The 24,979-nt window shown below is 49.4% G+C and overlaps 2 protein-coding genes across 3 annotated transcripts; one reads left to right on the top strand and one right to left on the bottom strand.

The window, feature by feature from the left end:
• Positions 1-223: 223 nt before the first annotated feature.
• OASL (2'-5'-oligoadenylate synthetase like) lies at positions 224-15,473 on the bottom strand (the record flags this gene model as incomplete). 2 transcript variants are annotated; one of them, XM_079762853.1, is made up of 6 exons in its annotated part: positions 224-933; positions 3,701-3,848; positions 6,175-6,416; positions 11,801-11,976; positions 12,921-13,203; positions 15,276-15,473. In XM_079762853.1, the coding sequence occupies 6 exons, from the start codon at positions 15,471-15,473 to the stop codon at positions 391-393; spliced, it is 1,590 nt and encodes a 529-aa protein (XP_079618979.1). The 2 variants fall into 2 exon arrangements, with proteins under 2 accessions (XP_079618979.1, XP_079618980.1); XM_079762854.1 differs by lacking the exons at positions 224-933; positions 6,175-6,416 and having other exon boundaries at positions 3,738-3,848.
• A 4,815-nt stretch (positions 15,474-20,288) lies between these two features.
• On the top strand, positions 20,289-24,361 carry LOC307093953 (uncharacterized protein C12orf76 homolog). Its single transcript, XM_079762324.1, has 2 exons — positions 20,289-20,439; positions 23,121-24,361. The coding sequence occupies exons 1-2, from the start codon at positions 20,307-20,309 to the stop codon at positions 23,204-23,206; spliced, it is 219 nt and encodes a 72-aa protein (XP_079618450.1). The 5' UTR covers positions 20,289-20,306; the 3' UTR covers positions 23,207-24,361.
• Positions 24,362-24,979: the final 618 nt, after the last annotated feature.

The following is a 24,979-nucleotide window of genomic DNA, read 5'->3' as shown; positions in this document are numbered from 1 at the left end:
AGGGTTAACCCCTCCTCCCACTCCCCCACCCCACTTTGCTTTCTCCCTCCTCTCTAATCTGTCACCAATGGATTTCATGTAACCTGCCTACATCCCTTCCTTTGATTGCAATGTATAAATATCGATGTAACCTGCCATTCCCCTCCCCGGAGCATTATCTCAGTTCCTTGAGGTTCTGCTTCCCAGCAATTGTCGACAGTTTGGCTCAAATAAACCCACAAAAATTCTTTACAGGTTTGAATGTTTTTATGTTAACAGAATATCTAATCTCTCACACCCTCCCCATTCCTCCACTGGCAGGGAGGGCTAGGGTAACTCTTTACAAAGCTGGTGAAGACCTGGGACCCTCAACAGCGAGCTGAAGGAGTGATTGATAGGGTGAATCCTGGATTAGATGGCAGAACGCCCAGAGAGGTTTCCCGGAGGAAAGTAGCTGGGCAGAAATGGGAAATTTGTGTCTTTCTTCTTGGAGAGGATGAGGGTGTCGCTGTCCTTGATACCATAGCTCCCCAAAGCCGACCAGTCCTGCAGGACCTGGCCGAGGAACTGCAGCTCCTGCTGCTTTCCGAGCAGCCCCTGCCTGTCTTCTATCTGCTGCTTCAGGCCCAGGACGTAGCTGTTGGGGTCGACGGCGTAGGCGTGGCTCCCACCTTCCGGATTCTTCACAAAGACCTGGATCTCTGGGGGGATGGTCTCCAGCAGGCAGATGCGCGTGTCGGAGAATATCCCGAACTTGGCCAGGGAGCTGCGGCTGCTGAGGAGCTTCCGCTCGCCGCTGGGAGTCTGGAAAGACAGCCGCTGCTGCAGGCCCGAGCAGCACTGTCTCCGCCAGATCTTCTCTTTAACCTTCCTTATGGGGTCATAAGGGTTCACCGTGAGGATCCAGTCTGGGCAGCCCCACTGCTCCACAGTCACCTGGATGTCTCGTGCCCCCTGCAACAGAGGGGAGAGGGGCTGAGTCACCACATTCCTCTGTCTGCCATGCCAAAGTTCCCCTTCCCTCTCCTTATCTTTCCAGCAGCAGCAGCAGCAAACCTTCAGGGAGTGCCAACCACCTCCCAGGCCCCGTGCTGGTGCCTTTTATTCTCTTCTTAATGCATTTTATTCTCACGGCAGCCCTAGGAGGGGGCGGGGGTTCTCCTATTATCCCATTTTACAGATGAGGACATTGTGGTCAAGAAGGGTGAAGTGGCCCAGTCAGCATGGCTCAGTGGTTGAGCATCGACCCGTGAACCAGGAGGTCAGGGTTCAATTGCCGGTTAGCGCATGTGCCCAGGTTGTGGGCTCGATCCCCAGTAGGGGCGTGCAGGAGGCAGCCAATCAATGATTCGCTCTCATCATTGATGTTTCTATCTCTCTCTCCCTCTTCTTTCCTCTCTGAAATCAATAAAAATATATATCCTATATAATAAAAGGCCAATATGCAAATAGACTGAACGGCGGAACACCTGAACAACCGGTCGCTATGATGTGCGCTGACCACCAGGGGGCACGTGCAGGGCTGCCAGCAGAGGATGGGCCGAGACCTGCCCCTGTGCCCACTGCAGCCTCTCGGCTCACAGTGTCTTTCAAGGTGCACGAATTCATGCACTGGGCTCCTAGTATATACATATATAAAAAGAGGGTGAAGTGGTTTACTACCTCACAGAGGTAGTAAGGAGTAGAGCAGATATTTGAACCTGCTCCAACATCTGTTCTCCAACGTCAGAGGCCACACTCAAGGGCCTGAGAATCCCAGGTGGCTGAAGAACACACCTGGAAGGTGCTGGGGAGGGCTGGTCCTCTAGTTGATCCTTTCTAGAAGGAACAGAGGCCCAGCATAGTCAAGATAAAAATCTTTGCACGATGGTTTGTCTAGTTAGGAAAAACCCAGAGGCACACACGTTTCCGCCCACCTGTGGGCTCATCCGGCTGGTGGCCTCCAGTCTGTCATCCTGCACCTTATTAGAGAGCCTCTGGTTACACTTCTGCCCTTCTCCAAGCAGGTCTGGCTTCTGTTCCATCACACACCTCCAGTCCTGTGCCCTCTCTCCCCACCAAACCCAACTCTCTCCCCACTGGACCCTTCTCTCCCTACCTGACCCTCTACCTGGACGGAGTGTCCTCTGTTCTTAGTGTCTATATCCTTCCCTGGCTTTTTATTTTATTTTACTAGAGGCCCAATGCACGAATTTGTGCACTGGTGTGGTCTCTCTGGGTGGCCTTCAGGGATCAGATGGAAACCCGCAGTCCAAGGCCGCCTGCAGCTCCTACCTGCTGCTCCCACTCATCCCGCACACCCCCTCCTGCACCCCCCCACTGTGCCTGCCGCAGGCTCGCGCCCAATCAGTCCCCATTGGGAGACGCTCACACTGCCGCAGCAGCACTCACCAGCCATGAGCCCTGTGTCTGGTGCCCTCCCCAGGGGAGTGGCCTGTGGGATTGGGCTGAAACCGGCTCTCTGACATCCCCCGAGGGGTCCCAGATTGCGAGAGGGCACAGGCCAGGCGGAGGTATCCCACCGGTACACGATCGGGCTGGGGAGGGACCGCGGGAGGGCTCCAGAGTGCGTCTGGCCCATCTTACTCAGTCCCAATAGGCCGGACTCCAGCAGCAAACTAACCTACTGGTCGGAGCATCTACCCCCTGGTGGTCAGTGCACGTCATAGCAAGTGGTTGAACAGCCTTAGCATATCATTAGCATATTATGCTTTGATTGATTGTTCAGTTGTTCTGCTGTTTGGTCTATTTGCATATTACCCTTTTATTATATTACTAGAGGCCTGATGCACGAAGATTTGTGCAAGAATGGGCCTTCCTTCCCCTGGCTGCCAGCACTGCCTTCTCTCTGGCCAGAGCCGCCTTTCCACCTTCCCAAGCTGCCCAGAGGCCCAAGCGGCTGGGGCGGTGCAGAATGCCTGCATCATTGCCATGGCAACGATGCAAGTGTCCAGCCCCGCCCCTGGCCACTCGGTGCCTGCATATGCAAATTAACCCACCATCTTTGTTGGGTTAATTTGCATACACACTCCTGATTGGCTGGTGGGTGTTGCAAAGGTACGGTCAATTTGCATCTTACTCTTTTATGAGTGTAGATTTTATTATTTTTAAAAATATATTTTATTGATTTTTTATAGAGAAGAAGAGAGAGGGATAGAGGGTTAGAAACATCGATGAGAGAGAAACATCTATCAGCTGCCTCCTGCACACCCCCTAATGGGGATGTGCCCGCAACCAAGGTACATGCCCTTGACCGGAATCGAACCTGGGACCCTTCAGTCCACAGGCCGACACTCTATCCACTGAGCCAAACCAGTCAGAGCTAGAGTGTAGATTTTATTAGAGGCCCAGTGTTTCAGAGCCTGTTATCCCCAAATCCCCACACTTGCCCCAAGCCCAATGTCGGCACAAAACAGCTGACTGATTGGACTTGCCTGGGCTCAGTTCGTGCAAGGAGGGATTGGGAGCGCGGAGCTGATTCTCAGGTAGGTATGGGAGGAAGGAAGGAAAGCAGAACAAGGATTGGAAGATAAATCTGAGGCTCAGAGAGCTGAGTAATTTCCCCAAGTTCACAGAGCTGGTGGGTCGTGCAGCCAGGCCTCAAACTGCCCGACTCCAATGCCCCGTTGGCTCCATCGGCACAGAAATAAGTAGGTAAACATTATGCATCATCTCATTCTGGGCTTCAAGCCCTGGCAGCAGCCCAGAGGGGAGCCCTTACCTTCACATTCCAGCTGGGGACTGGGTTGTCCTTGCTGTCATAGCAACAGTCCTGCTTCAGGCACTGGCAGGCCCTCTGAGCCACTATGTCCCACCTGCACCCTTCCGCCACGTTGTAGGTGGGGTCCGCGGGGTCCAGGATGATGGGCCTGCAACACAGGGAGCGGGTGCCAGGCTCTTTCTGGTCTGGAGGCCTGGCCAGAGAGAGCCTTCCCAACATCACCTCCTCAGGCCTGAGCATCTGTGTGTCCGGAGCCCGAGGACTGAGGGCTCAGTCCACGAGGGCTCAGAGACATTGCTGGAGAGGAACAGGATAGAGACATTTCCAAGAATTCCTCTCGGGGAGAATTCTCTAGATGTTTGTAAGAAATTTTGCCCGGTGGGCATGGCTCATTGGTTGAGTGTCGACCTATGAACCAGGAGGTCACAGTTTGATTCCCGGTTGGGGCACATGCCCGGGTTGTGGGCTTGATCCCCAGTAGGGGGTGTGCGGGAGGTAGCCCATCAATGATTCTCTCTCATTACTGATGTTTCTATCTCTCTCTCCCTCTCCCTTCCTCTCTGAAATCAATAAAAATAATTTTTAAAGAAATTTTGATGATGATGATGATGATGATGGGGGCGGGGCGGAGGAGGGGGAGATGCCAAAGGCATGGTAAAGCAATATCAGATGCCCACTCAGGTAGGTGGGCCTCTTAAGTTCAAAGGCTGTGTTTTGCTGACAGGCTACATAAGTTGGAGGCTAGAGCTGCTGAATCATTTTAAATAATAACTCCCCCTCCCCCAACTACTGATATTTGAGGTACTGGGCCAAACCCTATGTGAATTTCCCTCTTTTAATCCTTACAATTCCATAGGTGGGGACTAGTATTATTGTCGTTGTTCTCCCCATTTTACAGATGAGGAAACCGAGGCACATAGACCTCCCTCAGTTCTCACAACCAGCAGGTGGGATTCCTCCTCCAAAGGGGAGAGGCTGGGTTGCCTCTAAGTGTCTCTCCTCTGCATAAACGCTGGATGAATATTTTAAGGAACACAAGCTTGAAGGGGTTTAGGATTAGGGTTAGTTTCCTTGGATTGCTCACATGACAACATGTATTGGATGTCACGCCCATGATAAGAGCCGGCCTTGTTCCCGGGGCTTTCGACTTAGGAGGAAGCCGTGACTTTATGTGACAGAATGTGACAGCAGGCTATTGGAGTGAACGGAACATTTTAGGCTCCAAGCTTGTTACTCCCAACATCCCTGGCTCCCTGAAATCATCCTGTAGAAGCCAGGCTGCCTGATGGGGTGGGGTCACCTGACCCAAAGTGACCCATCTGGGGACCCGATACACAGGGCTGATGCCTAGTGATCAGACTGGCTCTCTCTGGAGTTTGGACCAAGGATGGGAGGTCCCTCGGTGAGTAAGCGGGAGCAGGGCAGGTGTGGGAGAGAAGCGGAGGCAGAGAGGAGAGAGAGTGGGCAGTGAGGCAGCGTGTCAGGGAGAGAGGGATCCAAAGGTTTGTCAGGTCCTGATGGTTTCCAACCTCAATTTTCTGGGCATCCTTGTAATCAATCCTCTTTTCTTAAGGAGACCAAGCTTGTCTTCCTTGTTTAAAAAAAAGACCCATCACTCACGTAAAAGAGCAATAAACATTCTTGCGATGTTGCTTGCAATGACTTAGACCTTCTAATACAAAGAGTTGTCTCAGGCTGGGTTCTCCCAGCAGCAGACTCCCAAGATAAGGATTTGAGTGCAAGAGTTTGTTCAGGAGGAGATCCAGGAATCACCCATGAGGGAGTGGGAAAGGGAGAAGGGAAGGAAGGGTGCCCATAAGGGGTGTGTATCGAGGTGATTGCTGCGGTGGCGGCTGGAAGTTAGTCTCACGGGAGGGACGCTGGGATTAACCGTGTAGCAGGCGTGACCCAGAGCGAGTCCTTCCGTCTGAGATGGGAGGGAGCTGGGGTATTTATCCACCAACTGCCACCAGGTAAGGGACGCAGGTGCTGCCGTTGAGGGCTGAGCCAGCTTTCGTGGAGACAGTAAACGCCCAAGGGCTGCGATGGTGACCATTCATCTGGCACCCACCACCGAGGCCCTCCGCGGGTGTTTCCTCCGACCCTCACAACAGTCCGGCATTGGGGGTGCCGGCTGCTCCTGTTCCACGGAGAAGGAACTGGGGCAGAGCTGGGATTAAACGTGGGTCTCATGATTCTTTCCACTTTCTCATGCTCTCTCTAAAAAACACTGAAATGCTCTTCTGAGGGCCAGCGGGCTAAGGTAGGAGGGAGCGGTGGCTTGAGGGCCAAGGAAAAGGCATCTAGCTGTGAAGGCCCCCGGCGATTTGGGAAGGTGGCCAGCTTGAGATTTCCTGGCAGCCTTGCTACTTAATAAAGCCCCCCCCCCCCAAAAAAAAAAAAGAGACACTCCACAGCACCCTCCTGTTCTCTTTCTTCTCTCGGACATGTGTGTGGGAGCAGGGGCCCAGTACCTCTCTCTCTGGAGCTGTTTTCTGACAACGTCCTCAATGATGGGGTTCTGGAACGTGTAGTACTTGGTCCAGTAGATACAAAGGGACTCATACTCCTGGAGGAGTTCCATCACCGTGGTGAGGCCTTCGTCCAACCGGAAGCTCTCATTCTCCTGCGTACCCATTTCCCAGGCGTAGATGGTCAGTAGCTCCAGGGCGTAGAGAGGGGGCAGCGTGGCCCTGGGGCACCGGGCTCTCACATACTGTGGGAAGAGACGGGAAGAGAGAGCGAGACCCTAAGATCCTGTGTCAGGATGGCACGGGACCAGAAACTGGAAAATCCAAGTTCCTATAACAAACACTGTTTCTGTGAATGCTGATCCTGACTAATGTGCAGCTTGCAGATGAACAGCATGTTTGTATTCGAATCCTAGGAACCAACTGCAGAAGATCAGACTCCGACCTTCAGCTGCCCCAGTCCTGGGAGATGTGCTGACCTTGTGACACAGAACCAAGATGAGGAAGACCAGGGTGGCGCACAGCAGGCCCTCACTTGACCAGTTCCAAGGCCCTCATGGGCGGGACCGTGCGGGCCTGCGTGTGGAGAAGCCGTCAAGCTCCTCCCCTGGCCTCTGTGTTCTGCTCTCGCTCTCCCTCCTGGTGAAATCCTCTGCCCGCACTGAGAAGGGGAGATGGGCTTTGCCACAGAGTCCCAGTCTTCGCAGGTGTCTGGCGCTTGAATTAGCTTCTTTCCTCAAGAGTTTGGGTTTTCAGGGCAGCAGGCAGCTGAACTTGGGTTCCGGTTACAGTCTCAGCTCTGCCATCTACTGGCTGTATAATCTTTTTAACTTTTTAAAAATTTATTGATTTTAGAAAGAGGAAGAGGAGAGAGAGAGAGAGAGAGAGAGAGAGAGAGAGAGAGAGAGAGAGAGATATTTGTCCCATTTATGCATTCATTGTTTGGTTCTTGGATGTGCGCTGACCCGGGATTGAACCCACAACCTTGGTGTGTGGGCATGATGCTCTAACCAGCTGAGCTCCTTGGCTGTGTAATCTTAGCCAAGTCAGTTTCCCTCTCTGGCCCTAAATGGTTTCCCCATTTTAGATTCAAGGGGCTGGATCAGTCCAGTGGTTTCAAGTTGTGCTCGACATAATTCCTGGAATGGAGTTATGAAGTGGTGTCTCAAGGAGTGAGCAGGATCCCAATCCAAACAGCTTCGTTTTAATTCAACTTAATTAAATTGGGTTTTAGACAGGTTTTCTGTAAAGAAAACTCTTCTTCTTTTTAAAAAAAATATATATTTTTTTAAATATATTTTGTATTGATTTCAGAGAGGAAGGGAGAGGGAGAGAGATAGAAATATCAATGATGAGAGAATCATTGATTGGTTGCCTCCTGCACACCCCACACTGGGGATCGAGCCCACAACCCTGGCATGTGCCCTGACGGGGAATTGAACTGTGACCTCTTGATTCATAGGTCGGTGCTCAACCACTGAGCCATGCCGGCCGGGCCTCTGTTGCTATTTTTGATTCTGGATTAAGTCTGAGTTTTGGCCACGTCTGATTCTGGTTCTTGCTCTTATTTGCAGAGGCCACTTAGTCCGTGCTGGTGACAACAGTCCATGAATCTGGTGGTCGCTATTGGGAGACGGATAATAGGAATTTATTTTTGGATGGGGGCCAGTCAATGGGAATTTGATTGTATTTTGTATTTTTCGTTCTTTCTTTTCCATCTGTGTGTCTTGAGAAGTCTGATATCTCCTGGGAGCCTCACTATTGTTGTCTTGCATGTCATTATGAATTTAAATCACTCAAACATTCGTCTGCGTATGTGACTCCCAGGAAATAACCTGTAAGATTAGGAGCTCACTGATGCATAGATTTTATGCTGTGTTAATTTTGACCTATAATTAAAGCAGTAATACCAAAGCCATTACTTCTTTTCGTCTTCATGTTTATAAATGAAAAACAATGATCTAATTACAATATAATGTATCTGTGGGAAAGTCCCTTTCTCCCCACTCCACTATGGGAAATTTATGGAGTGTGAATAGGAATAAATTCATGGGTAAAGGCTCATATCCTTACCAAATGGGACTGAGTCAGAATTTCACTGTACTCTTTTATTCCAGAAATATATGAGTTCATAAAAGCAGTTGCTTAGCCAAGGTAAGAAAAAAAAAGAGAGTGAGAGAGAATTAATTACCCTGGTTAATAGTCTATATTTGATGGATATGTAAGAAAATAACTTTTTCTTCTTAATATATCTCATATCCTCACAAAAAGACGATAGACTTGTGCAAACTAAGATTAAACATTCTTTGAATGATATATTATTCCAACTGAAACCTCAGAATTAAAAAAATTCCATAAAAATTCCTGCTATTGGTTATAAACTAACAAATCCTCAGAAAAAAAAACCCCACAAAGAATTATTCTGCAAAATAATAGCATATATAGGCCCTGCTTACAATGATGATTACATATTTACAAAGTGACTTTAAGTTCCTGTTTTCATGACTATGTAGTATTTACATTATGTAAATACACTATGTGGTATTTACATAAGCTCAATAAAAATTTGTCTTTCTTCCTACCAGGATAGAATTAGAGAAAACAATTTATCAATAAATCAATAATAATATATCAAACTTATAAATAGCCAAAACCGGTTTGGCTCAGTGGATAGAGCGTCGGCCTGCGGACTTAAGGGTCCCAGGTTCGATTCCGGTCAAGGGCATGTACCTTGGTTGCGGGCACATCCCCAGTAGGGGGTGTGCAGGAGGCAGCTGATCGATGTTTCTCTCTCATCGATGTTTCTAACTCTCTATCTCTCTCTCTTCCTCTCTGTAAAAAATCAATAAAATATAAAAAAAAAACCTTATAAATAAATTTGTGTTTATGCCAGAACTCTAATCCAATTAAGTGTGATAATCAATCCCACTATTACAAATCAAGGCCAAGATAAGATAGACCAAAAAGACAAATATCGTATGATTCCACTTATATAAGGAAGCTAGAATAGGAAAATTCATAGACAGGAAGTAGACTGGCAGTTCTCAGGGGCTGGGGGAGGGTAGCATGGGGAGTTAGTGTTTAATGGGTACAGTTTCTGTTTGGGGGGATGAAAAAGTTCTGGAAATAGATAGTTGTGTTTATACAACATTGTGAATGTAATTGCCACTGAATTGTACACTTAAAATGGCAAAAAATCCCCCCAAATAAACAAAAAACTTAAGTCAAAAGCTCAACTAGTCCTGGCTGGTGTGGCTACTTGGTTGGGTGTCTTCCCATGCACCGAGAGGTTGCAGGTTTGATTCCCCGTTAGGGCACGTGCCTGGGTTTCAGGCTGGATCCCAGGCAGGGGGCATGCCAGAGGCAGCCGAGATGGGCGTTTCACTCTCCCATCGATGTTTCTCCCTCTTTCTTCCTCTCTCTTCCACTCTCTCTAAAAAAATCAATAATCAATAAATAAATAATAAAGTACACCTGGGACAAGTGAGTGACTCCACCCTAACCACCTTGTGGATAATGAGAGCTTGCCGCCCTGTTAGCTCCTGATCTGGGCTGAAGGGCAGCCCCGCCCTTTGGCTCACCTCGCCCTCTTGCTTCTGGGATCTGAGGTAATAAATCCTGGGACTGCTGCCCTTGCGTAGGTATTTTGAAAGGGCAGCTTCAACCAACATGACCCTGAGGGTTTCACTTCCCCAGGTGGGAGCTCAGATATTGAAGGAACGACCCGCTGACCCCTCATTCACGGGTCCTACTTTGCATATTCATAATTTCAACACGCCAGTTCCGGCTTCTCAACACAGTTCTTTGGTCCTTGACCCCAGTCCATGAACAGATGTGAACACTGAAGTACTTCTGAGTCATAAAAGCCAATGCTGACACCAGGGACTTTACCAAACTTCCAGATAGGAACTGTGAACCCCTTAGCATCATGGGACTCTCGTTTAAATACAAGCTTTTTATGTCCTTATGTATCCATCAACATCTTGTAACACTTAGCTGGATAAAACTTGTCAAATAAAACATCAAAGTAATAGTACTGAATCAAAAAAGTTTCATAAAACCGTATGTGGCCGAATCCTTGACTTAGGGGCAGAGGCTTGAACAACAGGAAGGACTATCCAAGTCAAGCCGAACCTTATCCCTCGGACAGACGTTACACATAAACATGCATGTCATACTCAGGAAGAAAGCACTTTGTAGCAACAAAGCAAACACACCATTCCATTGAGCTCTAGGTTCTCCAAGCCACAAACCTTAGATCAGCTCCTCTAAGTGAATGTCTTACCAGCAAAAACAATTTTATTCTTGGCTTTGGCAATGCTGATGTCTAAAGATATTTCACAACCCTGGTTGATATCATAATCACATAAGAAAACTGCTGGTTTCCCACCATAAACAGACTAACTGTAAACTCACTGACCTTGGTAATGTTCTGATTTTTTATCTTTCAATACATTTATTCTTTTTAAAAATGTCTTTAAATTGACTTTTAGAGAGACAGAAAGGGAGAGTGAAAGAGAAAAAAACATCGACGTGACTGGGAATCGAACTGACAATCTTTCCTTGCACGGGACTAAGCCCAACCAACCAAGCCACACCAGCCAGGGCAATACATTTATTTTTTTAAAAACTGAGTCCTTCTGAAATCTGACTCTCTTACCAATTTTTAAAAATTAGAGAGTGTCTTTTTATTTTTCTATTTTGTTTGTTTGTTTCTGAGCCCTTCTTTCATAAGTTTAGATGACTATTCATCTGGATTTTTGTGTGTACATAAACCTTATATAATTTTTTAAAACTACAAGTTAAGTAAAACAGAATATAAACCTCATTCTGAATAACCTCTCCGGGAATAAATATATACAATTTCCCTTAATAATCTTGCTTTTTTTCAAGTGCAGTTGACATTCAATATTATATTAGTTTCAGGTGTCATATGGATATTTTGAAATATACATGATGCCATGCAGACATTGCATGTGAAATTGAAAAGGCAACTGCTATGAATATGTTCACTCAGTAATAATCATGATCCCAGGAACGCCGCCATTGGAGGGGAATTGGTGTGGGCGGAATGCGATGAATCTTCCCTCTTGTTAGCTGTCCTTAATGGTCAGAGATTAACGTGCAGATATCCCATTGCAATTGACATTAGCAGCACTAGACTGTGTAACTGCAGCATTACAAGTACTTGCTTACTGAAATTCAGTAACTCCCTTATTTTTCTCCTCCCTCCAGTTTTTCTTTCTCTTCCCCCTCCCCTCCTCCTTCTCTTTCTCTAGCTTCTTATTTATTTATTTCTATTGATTTCAGAGAGGAAGGGAGAGGGAGAGAGAGAGAAACATCAATGATGAGAGAGCATCATGTATCGGCTGCCTCCTGCACGCCCCCTGCTGGGGATGGAGCCCGCGGGGAATCCAACCGAGACCTTCTGGTTCACAGGTCGCCGCTCGGCCACTGAGCGCGCTGGCCGGCTGGGCTCTCCAGCTTCCTCTTTGTTCCACTTCACATTTCAAAAGACTAGCGTGCGCTCTCTGGCACCTCCATTTCTCCGGGGGCAGTTTCCTAAGCTGTCCGGTCTGGCCTCTGCTCCCCCCCCCCCTCCAGCTTCCCGCCCCCCCGCAGCCCTCACCTGCAGGTACCAGTGTTTCACCAGCCGCAGGAGGCTCTTGAGCTTGGTCGGCCGGTGTTTCACGAAGTCTCTCTGCAGCTCGCAGAAGGAGGGCGAGAGATGTCCGGGGTTCCGGCAGGCTTTGGTCAGATCCTCGTAGACCTCGGGGGGCGGCGGCGAGTTGGGAGCAGAAGGCCCTGGGAGAGAGGAGCCCGGGGAAGGGGATTAGGAGCCCGGGGCTGCAGAGCCTAACTCACCGGGTCTCCTGGGAAACCTGGGCCATGGAGACAGACTGTCCTCCTGCAGCCACAGCGGGTTCTCTCTCCCAGGCCATCCAGGACTGGGGTCCTCCCTTGCTGTGCCTAACGCTTTCCCGAAAGGTCTGTTTTGGATCTCCCTCTCTCTCAGATTCCTTTGGACCCCCCAACACCGCCGGGGACACCCAGTTCCAGGTAAGAAAGCTGGGCTCTGAGAGCGCCTGTGCTGAGGGGTGGCTGCGGGGCAGGGCGAGCCTCAGGAGCCCTAGCCGGTGTGGCTCAGTGGATAGAGGGTCGGCCTGTGGACTGGAGGGTCCCGGGCTCCATTCCGGTCCAGGGCACATGCTCAGGTTGCAGGCTCGGTCCCCAGTGTGGGGCGCGCAGGAGGCAGCTGGTCAATGATTTTCTCTCATCATTGATGTTTCTATCTGTCTCCCCCTCTCTTTTCCTCTCTGAAATCAATATATATATATATATATATATATATATATATATATATATATATATATATTTTTTTTTTAAGTAAAACATAGAGAATCAACTCCCGGTTTGGCCAGCTGCTCTGTGCGGACTTGCAATGCGCCTTCCCTCTCCGTCCCGCCCCCATCCCCTAGCAGGTCCCGGTGCCCCCTCATCCCCCTCCATCCCCCACCCCCCCCCCCCCCGCCCCAGGTCACCTCGGTAAGTGCAGAAGCACCTGAGGTTCCTCTCCCAGCTCCGGCCCCTCGTGGGTCCTGCTCCCTTTTGCGATCATATGTTTATCTGCGTGATTCGCTGAGAGATGGGTTTCCCAGGCTGAGCCACGTGACAGCCCCGCGCAGGAGGCGGAGGGGACAAGGGGGCCAGGGATGAGCAGGCGGGAGCGGGCCGGGGAGGGGCCTTACCCAGGGCCCTGTAGGCGGGCACGATGGTGACGGTGACCGGCTCCTCCGTCCGCCTGGTCTGGATGGTGAAGGCGAGAGCATCGGGGACGCCCGGGGACACCCCCAGGACCTCGAGCCCGAGGGCCAGCAGGTCCCGGCACGTCCACAGCGTCCTCCGCAGCAGCCGCAGCGCCGCCTGGTGGCGCCGGGCCGCCTCCGCGAAGCTGCGGAAGCAGCTCAGGAACGCCACGAGCTGCACCTCGGCGCTGCCCCGGAGCGCCGTGCCGTTCCCGAAGGAGCCCACCTGCGGGACACGGGGCGTCACGGGGCTCTCACAGCGCAGGGTCCCCACGGCCCTGACGGGGGGACCCATCCCCTCAACCCCCCTCTTTACAGGCGAGAAAGCGGGTGCGCGGGGAGCAGCCGCCTGCCCAGGCTCCCGGTTCGCCGCTGCTCCGCTCTGAGCTGCTCACCTGCAGCCTGTCTGTCCCCGGGACCGTGAATGCCCGCACAGGGCGGCTGGACAGGGCGGCGGGAGGTCTGAGTGATTTATGACATTGGGGGGGGGGGGGGGGGCTGCCTGGTGGGTAAGAGCCTGACCTGGACCTGACTCCTGCCTTGCTTCTCCAGCGATGTGATCATTCGGAACCCTACAAATCACCCCTCTCTTCTCTCTCTCTCTCTCTCTCTCTCTCTCTCTCTCTCTCTCTCTCTCTCTGAAATGAGAGAGATGATGGCACAGGAGGAGTCACTGGGTACTAGGAGGTCAGCCCGGGAGGGAGTGCTGCAGGCCTGCCCGCGGCTCGGAAGCCTGCAGCCAGCAGTGTAGCCTCTGCCCCTGGCTGTCTGCTGCTTAGGATTCAGTCTCCCCGTGTGGACGGAGGGAGCCTGAGTGGGATGATTTTGAGGGGTCTTTCTGCTGTTCTGGGGTGCTCTCCAGCCCCTGTCGCCTTTGGTACACAGAAGCCCCCCAACTCTCTGGCCTACCTTCTCTCTCTCTCTCTCTCCCTCTTTCGGGAGGTAGGATTGCTGGGCATGAACAGGCCTCAGATCAGCCTCCTCTCCCGGTGGGTGAACTGCTGCGGCTCGTGGGGTGAGCACTGGCTGGGTCTGGTACCCCTGAAAGCCCTTCGTGCAGACAAGACCTTTGCATCCTCACGCCCAGTGACTGGGGTGGGTACTAGTAAAATTATCTCTGAAGTACAGATGAGGAAACTGAGGCAGTGGGGGTAAAGCTACTTGCCCTGGCTTCTAGCCAGTAGTCATGGTCACAGTCAGTTATAGAGTCAGCCTGTCCGGCGTGGCTCAGTGGTTGAGCATTGACCTATGAACCAGGAGGTCACGATTCAATTCCCGGTCAGGGCACATGCCAGGGTTGTGGGCTTGATCCCCAGTGTGGGGCGTGCAGGAGGCAGCCGATCAATAGTTCTCTCTCATCATTGATGTTTCTATCTCTCTCTCCCCCCCCTCTCTTTTCCTCTCTGAAATCAATAAAATATATATATTTTAAAGTAAAACATAGAGAATAAAGTGAACTCATATATCCAGTCAGATTCAACAAGTCTTAACTTCTCTCCGCATTTGCTTCACTAACCCACGTTAAAGTAAATTATAGACACCAAGAAATTCTGTCCCTAAATAAGCTAGCATTTGTGTGCAATGTAAGAGAACATATCTCCCTTAACCACAGAAGTATCACACCTAACAAAACCAACAATGATTCACTTACATTACTTAATATCAAGGTCATACTAAGATTTCCTCAGCCCTGTTAGCTCAGGTGGTTAGAGTGTCTTCCCAATATGCCATGGTTGCTGGTTCGATCTCAGGTCAGGGCACATACAAGAATCAACCAATGAAGGCATAAATAAGTGGAACAAGGAACCTCTCTCTCTCTCTCTCTCTCTCTCTCTCTCTCTCTCTCTCTCTCTCATTTCATCTCCCTCTAAAATTAAAAAAAAAATTCCCCAGGTGTTTCTAAACTATATTTTACGGATGATCTACTCACACCAGGAGCCAGTCAAAGACTTTGCTTTGCATTTGGTTGCTATGAATCTCAAGTGTCTGAGCCTCCATTTTGCTCATCTGAGAAAAGGGAAGAGAACAGTACCTACCTCACACGGTGCCAGCATAGAGATCATACCTGTGAAGGGGTTATGCTGGTGCACCCCAAAAAGTGAACTGTTATTAGCTTCCTTGCCAGGTTGTTCTGCTCAAGGCAGAGTGGGGTGGGGTGCAGGCAGCTAAGTGGGGCGCCCTGAGACGTCAGCAGCATAGGGTAGGGATAAGGAGGCGGAGGTCCCCAGCGCCTCAGGGATAGGACCCTCACGCTGGGTGTGCCCAGCCCTGGCCCGGGCCGGAGAAGCCCAGTCTCACCTTCACCAGCTTCAGCACCCGCACCTCCTGGTCCGGCCCACACTCCCCCTCGAGGGGCTCTTCCCTCAGGAACTGCTCCACCGTCTTCACCGCCTCCAGCACCTCCTCCTTCCACTCCCGGCTGGGCTGCAGCCCCTGCGCCAGGAAGGAGTCCAGCCTGGAGGCCGGGGTGCCGTACAGCTCCGCGGACAGTGCCATCGCTGGGTGACAGCACCCCTGCCAGGCAGATATATAGTCACACGCCCAGCTCCTGGCATGCACGCCCTTTTTTTTTTTTTAAGGGAGCTCCTCCTCCGTTACCCTCTAGCACCCTGCTGGGATAGCAGACCATCGCGGAGAGGAAGCCAGGAGTGAGGGGGCTGGTCTGGGGCTCCCTTCTTGGGGACCCCTGGCTGTGGCAGCGGCCCAGAGGGACACAGCTGAGGTTGGGAGGAACGGGGCCACCTTAACAGGCTTGGCTTCTGGCCCAACTTTCTGCTATTGGTTTCGATTCTCAACTTTTTGAGTTTCCTTTTAATGACGTTTGGAAAGTGAAATTGGCTTGAGTTGGTCCTTAGAGGAGGCAACTCTCCCAGGAGGGTCCGAGCTGGATGGTTTCTGCCTACCTGGTCATGAGGTTCAGGCAGAGAAGGGGTTTGCTCACGGTGGGGATGAGCAGTAGGGACTCAAGTCAGGTGGAACAGACTTTATTTATATGTTTTAATTTGAATATTTCTTATTTTTTCAATTACAGTTTATGTTCAATATTATTTTGTATTAGTGTCAGGTGTGCAGCCTAGCGGTTAGACAACCATGCACTTGGCAAAGCGTCCCTGTTTCCAGCCCCCGTGGCACGTGCACAGTCATCACACCATTGACTGTTCCCTGGGCTGGACTCACGTCCCTGGGGCTGCTTTGTAACTGCCAGTCTGCACTTCTCAATCCCTCCCCCCTCCCCTCTGGCAGCCACCAGTCTACTCTCCGTATCGATGGGTCTTTTTCTCTTTTGTTCGTTCGTTTACATTGTTCTTTGGATTCCACATATAAATGAAATCAGATGGTATTTGTCTTTCTCTGACTTAGTTCACTTAGCATAACACCCTCTAGGTACAATACCGTGCACGCAGTCACATAGAATGGCTGAGCAATATTCCATTGTACGTATGCACCACAGCTTTAACAACACCCACTCCTCTGGATGGCCGCCTGAGCTGCCTCCACGGCTTGGCTGCCGTAAACAACACTGCAATGAACATAAGTATGCATACATTCTTTCAAATCAGATATATTCCAAGAAGTGAAATCACTGGGTCATAAAGCAGTTCCATTTCAGTTTTTTGAGGAAACTCCATACTGTTCTCCACAGTGGCTGCACCAGTCTGCGTTCCCACCTGCAGTGCACGAGGGTTCCCCTTTCTCCATGTCCTCGCCAGCACCTGTCATTTGTTGGTTTATTGATGGTAGCCATTCTGACAGGTGTGAGGTGATATCTCATTGCGGTTTTCATTTGCATTTCTCAGATAATTAGTGTAACTGAGCATCTTTTCATAAGTCTATTGTCCATCTGTATGTCCTCTTTGGGAAAATGTCTAGTCAAGTCCTTTGCCCTTTATTTATTTATTTATTAATTCATTTATTTTTGTAAGAGAACATTTATTGGGCAAATTATAGAGGTAAAAAAAGTCATTCCTAGAAGAAATGGGCTGAGGAAACCAGTTAGAGAGCTAAAGGGAGGGCCCTTGGAGCTGGGGAGTGAAGGAGCTCAGGGTACCTGCCTGGGCGGGAGGAGGGGGGGGGAAGGGCACAGGAAGGCACGCGTGTGCTCCCGAGGCGAGACCTTTGCCCATTTTTAAATTGGATAGTTTGTTTTTTTGGTGTTGAGTTGTATGTGTTCTCTATAAAATTTGAATATTAACCCCTTAACAGATGTTTCATTGGCGAATATCTCCTTTTTTTTAATATTTTATTTGATTTTTTTTACAGAGAGAAAGGGAGGATAGAGAGTTAGAAACATCAATGAGAGAGAAACATTGATCAGCTGCCTCCTGCACACTCCCCACTGGGGATGTGCCCGCAACCAAGGTACATGCCCTTGACTGGAATCGAACCTGGGACCCCTCAGTCCGCAGGCCAACGCTCTATCCACTGAGCCACACCGGTTAGGGCACGAATATCTCCTATTAAGTGGATTGTCTTTTCATTTTGTTGATGGTTTCCTTTGCTATGCATTTTTTGTTTCCCTTGCCCAAGGAGATGTATCAGAAAAAAAAATATTACTAAGAGAGATAGATGTCAGAGAGTTTACTGCCTGTGTTCCTTTAGGGGTTTTATGGTTTGAAGTCTTACATTAAGTTTTCACCCCATTTTGAGTGTATTCTTGTATACCGTGTAAGAAGGTGGTCAGGTTTCTGTTTGTATCTATCTGTCCAATTTTCCAGATAGATGTTGGTGGAATCTTTAGGGTTCTGAGGTACGGTGTCATGTCATCTGCCTGACAGAACAGACTTTAAATTCCAGTTAACTCTTACAGACTCTTAACCCCTTTGATCCCGTGCCCCGTGGGTTGTCATGCAAATTAAGCACAGGAATATTGAGCAGAGAAAGCACTCACTAAAACGCAAGTATTATTCATTTACTAATTATCTAATGGGTGTCTTCTAGGTGCCAGACATTGTGCTAAGAAGACAAAATAAGACTGGTTCCTGCCCCAAGAGGCACCCAGAGCAGTGGAGGAGACAAACTAGAGCCTGAGAGTGGCGTGTGCCAGGTAGAAAAAGGGCATGGAAACGGTGGGAAGCTGGCAGAGGAGTTTCTTCCGGGTCACCTATGGTGTCAGTGGGCACCTGACCGAGAAGAGTCTCAAAAGACTGGGGATGTGGCCAGGAGGAAGAGGGCACAACACAGGTGAAGACAGAGCAGTGTGAACTATCCAGTGTGTGCCAAGGACTCAGATGTTAAATATGCCTTGGCATGGAGGGTTCAGAGGGGGAGACCTCAACCAAAGGCTTGGCCTGGCGCCAGTACTGATAACTTCGTCTGGGGAAGGTTTATGGCCTCTCTGGAATGGGAGTAGTCTTACTTTTCTTATTATTTAAGCAAGGCAGGCAGGAGGGCAGGAGTTTAATCTTGGAGTGCCATTCATTCATTCATTCATTCAATGAACATTTCTTTTTTTTTATAATATATTTTATTGATTTTTTACAGAGAGGAAGAGAGAGAGAGGGATAGTTAGAAACATCGATGAGAGAGAAACATCGATCAGCTGCCTCTTGCACACCCCCTACTGGGGATGTGCCCGCAACCAAGGTACATGCCCTTGACCGGAATCGAACCTGGGACCCTTGAGTCCACAGGCCGACGCTCTATCCACTGAGCCAAACCGGTTTTGGCTCAACGAACATTTCTTTGAGCATCTACTATGTGCCAGTCAGGAGTTGGGCATAAAGCAGTGAATGGGCAAAATTCCCTGCCTGCAGAGGGCTTACTTTCCAATGGTGAAGACAGACAAAAACAAGATAAATAAAATTATAGTAAATGAGATGGTGATAGGTGCTAAGCAGAGAAAGAGGTTAAGAGTTACTGTGTGTGTGTGTGTGTGTGTGTGTGTGTGTGTGTGTGTGTGTGTGGTTGTTCAGTCTTAAATAAGGTGGTTAGGGGAGGCCCTAAAAGGAGACATTTGACATTTGCACAAAGACATGAATGAGGTGAAGAGTGAGCCAAGTGTATGTCAGAGGGAAGAGGATCCTTCAGGGCAGAAGGAACAGCAAATGCAGAGGGCCATGGCGACGGTGGGCCTGGTGGGTTTAAGGAATATCACTGTGACGGGAGGGAAATGATAGGGGGAGGAGGGTGGGAGGGGATAAGGTTTGAGTAGTAGAGGGTGTGTGTGTGTGTGGGGGGGGGCGCTAAGGGTGTAGGACCTTGAAAACCACTAAGACTTTGACTTTAAAAAAAGTATTTCAGAGGGAAAGGGAAAGAGAGAAACATCAATGAAGAGAGCACTGATTCACCAACCAGCTGCCTCCTGCACAGGGGACCAAGCCCACATCCCAGGCATGTGCCCTTGACGGGGATCAAACCTAGGGGGTGGGTAGGGGGGAAGCATCTTATATAAAAACTGCTGTTTGAAATTTTAACCCTGCTATTTTGGCTTCTGTAAATGCTTGCTTGCTTAAATAATAAGGAAAATAAGACTACTCCCATTCCAGAGAGGCCATAACCCTTCCCCGGACGAAGTTATCAGTGCTGCCAGGCCAAGCCTTGGTTGAGGTCTCAAAGCCCCAGCACATAGGGCTCTTTAAGAACTTGCAAAGGGGACCGGAAAAACCCTTACTTGGGAGACCAAGAGCTAGAAAAAGTATAAGTAGGGAAGCTTCCTCCATCTTTCTTTGCCCAGAATTTGAAAGGCATTTTTCTCTGGGGCCGCGCGTAATAATAATAAAGTGTGACTCCATTTCTCTAAGTGTTGCTTGGTTTTTCTGCAATGGGAGTGGGGGGAGAGGGGGGCCTTTCAGTCCGCAGACGGACTCTCTATCCACTGAGCCAAACCAATAAGGGCAAGACTCTAACTTCTACTCTGAGTGAAGTGGAGAGCCCCTGGGGAGTTTCCTACAGAGGCGGAACACGGTCTGCCTTCCATTTTAACAGGAGAACACTGCCTCCTGGGGGAAGATCGGAGGAAAAGCAGGGGGTGTGCTGCAGGTAAAGAGGGAAGCAGGAGCAGGAGCTACCGCAACAATCCAGACGAGAGACGTGGCAGCCTGGAGAAAGTTGGTGGCGTGAAGGGAAGGAGAAGCAGGATTGTTTACTATTATTTGTTTTATCGTGGAAAATTAAAATAAAATAAAATAAAATTTAAAAAGCCCTGGCCGGTGTGGATCCGTCGGTGGGGCATCGGCTGCCGGTTCCCTGCCTGGTGGGGGACGGCTCTGTAGTTACCCTGGCAACGGCACGCGCCGCGCCAGCGGAAGCAGTGACGGCAGGGGGTGCGCGAGCGGAGACAGAGGCGGGGCTTCCGGCGGAAGTGGGCTCTGCAGCTGCAAGCTGGGGAGGATGCTGCGCGCAGTGTGGTGGTGGCTGTGCCTCGGCCTGTGTGGCCTCCTCGTGGGGCGGGCGAGGGCCCCGAGCCCGGTGGAGCCGCTGGAGCAGAGCCGGCCGTACGCGGTGCTGCGGGGGCAGAACCTGGGTGAGCGGCCGCGGGCGGACCGGCGGCGGGGTCGGGCCTGCGCTTCCGCCTCCTGGGGCCCCGGGAGCCTGGCCCGCGCGGGGCGGACGGCGGGATGTGTGAGGGTTGGGGGCGCCGGTGCGACCTCGCCGAAGGCCTGGGGAAGAGGGCCCGAGCTCGACCGCTCGGCGCCAGGCCTGGCACACACCAGGCCCTCAGTATGGCGAGTCCGGGGCCCTGGTCTCCATCTGGGTCCCCTCCTCCCGGGCCGTGTGGGCCCAGGCTGGCAGCAAGGCGCGTAGCAGTGTACCCCCCACTCCCTCTTCTCTCCAATGGGGACGACAGTCGGTCATAACGGGGATTGACATTTGTTGCCCATTTCCTGTGTGCCGTGCGTTGTGCTCAGCACTTTGTACACGTGACTTCATTTCAGCCTCACAGCCATATTTTACAGATAAGAAAAATGAAACTCAGCCGAAACCGGTTTGGCTCAGTGGATAGAGCGTTGGCCTGCGGACTGAGGGGTCCCAGGTTCGATTCCGGTCCGGGCGTGTGCCTTGGTTGCGGGCTCATCCCCGGTGGGGGGGCGTGCAGGTGGCGGCTGGTCGATGTTTCTCTCTCATCGATGTTTCTAACTCTCTATCCCTCTCCCTTCCTCTCTGTGAAAAATCAATAAAATATATTTTTTTTAAAAAATGAAACTGAGAGATTTGCCCAAGGTAACACAGCTAGACAGCGGTGGCGGCCGGGATTAGAACCTCGGCTTTGTGTGAGGGCATCTCTTCCACAAATACCTACGTCCGAGTGCCTCGGCTATGGAAGGGCGGACCTGGAGCTTACCGCCTGGCAAGCTTCGGAAGAACTTCCTCGTTTGGCCAAAGTCCCTCCTTTCCACTGCGCCTCACTGTACATCTGGATGTCTACAAAGTTGCCACATAGTATCATTTCTGGATTATCCTTACATGAACTCATTGTCATATATTTTTAAATAAATATATTTTAACAATTAAAGAGGGTCTAAACTAGAAAGGCCATGGAGCATCCGGCAGTCTCAGTCAGTCCCTCATTTAAACATTAAGGAAGCCGAGGCCCAGAGAGGGTGAGAGATGTCCCAAGGTCACACAGGAAGCTGGTGGCAGGCAAGACTAGAATTAAGGTGTCATCCCCCCACCCCCGCCCCGAATTCTGGTTTCCAGCCCAGTGACCTAGTCCTGCCTCCAGGAAGGAGTTAGCAGCCTCAGGCCCCATCTCTTCTTTGTACCCATCCCCAGCATCTGAAGCTTGAGGTCATGTGACTTATTTATTTTAATATTTTTGTTGATTTCAGAGAGGAAGGGAGAGGGTTCTAGAAACATCAGTGATGAGAGAGAACCATTGATTGGCTGCCTCCTGCACTCCCCCTATTGGGGATGGCGCCTGAAACCCGGGCATGTGCCCTTGACCAGAATTGAACCTGGGACCAGGTTCAGTCCACAGTGCTATCCACTGAGCCAAACCATTAGGGCTCATTGTCATGTATTTCCCACTTATTGTGTTGTGTGCCTAGCTAGCTAGTACTATGCTAAGTGGTTTCCACACATTATCCTGCTTTATGCTTTAGAACAGGGCTTCTCAATCATGTTGGATTGGATCATTCGTTGTTAGGATGGAGGAGTGGAGACATGCTGTCCTGCACACCGTGAGATGCTTAGCGGCATCCCCCGCCTTTACCCACTAGATGCCAGTAGCACACCCCTCTCCCAGTCCAGACCATCAGAATATCTCCAGACATACTTTTCAACACAAACGTACATTTGCTTGTTAAAAGTAACATCATTTTGAACTCCTCCCACAATTCTGAGAGTCACAATCGGGAGTGCATGTGACTTCTGACAGGTTGCTGGTTACATTAATTTAAAGCCAGGCCCTTCTAGCTAGTCCTGTACCACAGATCAACTTGAGTTATCAACTGCAGGTCCCATTTCTTACCTGAGCAAATTGTAAATTTTAGTTGTGAAATTTCCTTTCAAAAACATAGTAGGTTTATGAAGTTAGTAAATTGCTGCTTTGATCAGAAGGCCCTTCTCAAAACTCACATAGACTGAAATACTTTATTCTTTATTGAATTTCTAGTTTTTATAAATGGCTTTAAAAACATAGTTGGGCTCCCTGCTTTTATTTAGATAGTTATTTGCCTACAACCCTTTCTTTAAACTCAGAATAAAATCCATGTTTCCTTCTACATGGAATGGCTACAGTCTTCCTCTCTAGCTTCATTTCCTGCCTTTCTCCCTTCACTGTTCCCACCTCTGCCACGCTTGCCTCCTATTCATTCATTTGCTTTTTGGCTTGCTCTGGCCTCAACGGCCTTCATTTGCTGATCTTGGGGCCTACAGTGATCTCCCTGCAAATCTTCATACGGCCAGGACCTTCCTTTCATTATAGTCTCAGCTCATGTGTCCCCACTCAGATGCGCCGCCCGCCCCTCCCCCTCCCGTCACATTATTTCCTTCACTGCAGCTCTTCAGGCTGTGAAATGCTCTTGTTTACATTCTCTCCCCCCAACACATGGAGACTTCCAGAGAGAGGGTCAGTTCAAGGCTGTTTCCCCCCACCTAGCACAGTGCCTGGTACTGAATGGCATTCGGTCCATCTTCACCAATGAATGATGACTTACAGAACCTGGAACCGCCATTAGGAGGTAACTTGTATTCCTTTTGCAGTGTTGATGGGAACCATTTTCAGCATCCTGCTGGTGACCATGATCCTTATGGCATTTTGTGTCTACAAACCCATTCGGCGTCGATGACAGCTGAGCAAGCGCTTCCAGGAGTGTTTGGGATCAGAATAAGTTGTGTTGCACACGGGTCAGTGGAGAAGTTGGAATCCGAACTTTCATGCTTGGAAATGACCTTTGGTCTGGACAATTGGTAAATGCTGACTTAGAAAAAACATCTAGCAGTTTTTTTGTAACACTGTAATGCAAATAACTGGCCACTGAGTCTGCTTCTAGTATTTCTTTTTATATGTGGCTACACTTGTTAAAAGTAAGACCTAAAGCTCAGCGTAAAGTTCTGTGTAAAAATGGAGTCCTCATGGGAAAGGAAACACAGTAACCTTGCGAGTGATTGGAAGGACTAATCATTAATGTCTGAAAAGATTAAGACTTAACATGTAGACAGACATTCAGTACTTAAGAACCACTTGGTGACAATAGGTTAAGAATCACGAACGTTTGTAATTGCAGAGTTGGCTTAGAGTACTCTGGTTGCAAAGCAGTGTCCCCTGTGGGGAGCTTGGGCCGTCATTCCTCATGCAGCATCGGCTCTGCACCCCCCTGAAGTCAGGGTCACAGCAGGTAGGCTATGATCATGTGTACGCTTGGGCTGGCAGGCTCTGGGGTTGGACTGAAAATGTTTCTAGGTGACCCATCTGAAAAAGAACTACCTGCTCAAACGTGCGGATCTCCCTGGTACTGCACTGACATCTTCCCAGCCCTTGGCCTGAAGCTTGTGGCAGCTTTTCAGATTTGGAATCTAAGAGACGTAGCAGGAACTCTTTCTTTTCGGCCGTGGGTGGGAAGGACTCCCTCACTGTACTAGGCAGACTGGCGAGTGGGTATGTGTTTACACAAATTTCAGCTTTGGAAATGCTGCTGCTTGTTTGCACTGTTGTGAACTGGATTTCCCCCTATTGAAGTGATACTTTTGTACTTACAATGTGGTCATCCATCAGTATTTATTTTATTTTAAAGGTGCTAAGTTTAATTGTGTTGTTAAATTGAAATGCGTATCTTGTGCTCCTAATTTTTTCTTAAAACCCGCACTTAATGTGAAATAACTGATGTGGGATCCTGTAACTCTTGACTTAAGGATTTTGTTTGTAACCTTAACAATGAGGCATTCAAATGTTAACTGTTCTGTGCTTTTCAGCAAATGTCAATTAAAATTAAAGTAAAATCTTACATCCTGTTTTACTCCTAATTATGTTCCAAGCATTTAAAATGCAGGTGTGTTTGAATCAAATCTCTTAAGGAAGCACTGTGAAGTGGAATTTTAAATTTATATGTGAAATAATACTATTTCCCCAAGGTAAGGCATCATTTCTGAAAACGGAGCCAGGATTAATCCCTCAGATGGCCAGGGGTCTGGAGACCTGGATTCTTGTCCTAGCTCCAGTCACAAACAACCTAAACTTCCTCAGAGCCTCAGTTTCTCATCTTTGAAATGGTGACATACACACTTTCTCTTAAATACTGTATAGATGAAATGATTTGAAAACTAACTCAAATGAAGGTGGGATTGCTAGTTACCTGTCCCATAGAAATCTGTTACTGGCTGGAAGGAGGTGTGGGTGAGATGCCAAGACTGGCATTGACAGGGTTAAGTCCCACCTCATCTGGAACACCACATTTTGATAGGCTGCCAAAAAATTTATTGCCAGTTTTAGGATTTTATTTTATTTTTTATTATTTTTTAAAATTTCTTTATTGATTAAGGTGTCACATATTTGTCCTCATCCCCCCATTCCCATCCCACACCCCTCCCCACGGATGCCCCAACCCCCTGTTGAACTTAACCAT

Source organism: Cnephaeus nilssonii (genome assembly GCF_951640355.1).
Source record: "Cnephaeus nilssonii genome assembly, chromosome: 22".
Taxonomy (NCBI): Eukaryota; Metazoa; Chordata; class Mammalia; order Chiroptera; family Vespertilionidae; genus Cnephaeus; species Cnephaeus nilssonii.
This window is presented reverse-complemented; position numbering and strand designations above follow the sequence as displayed.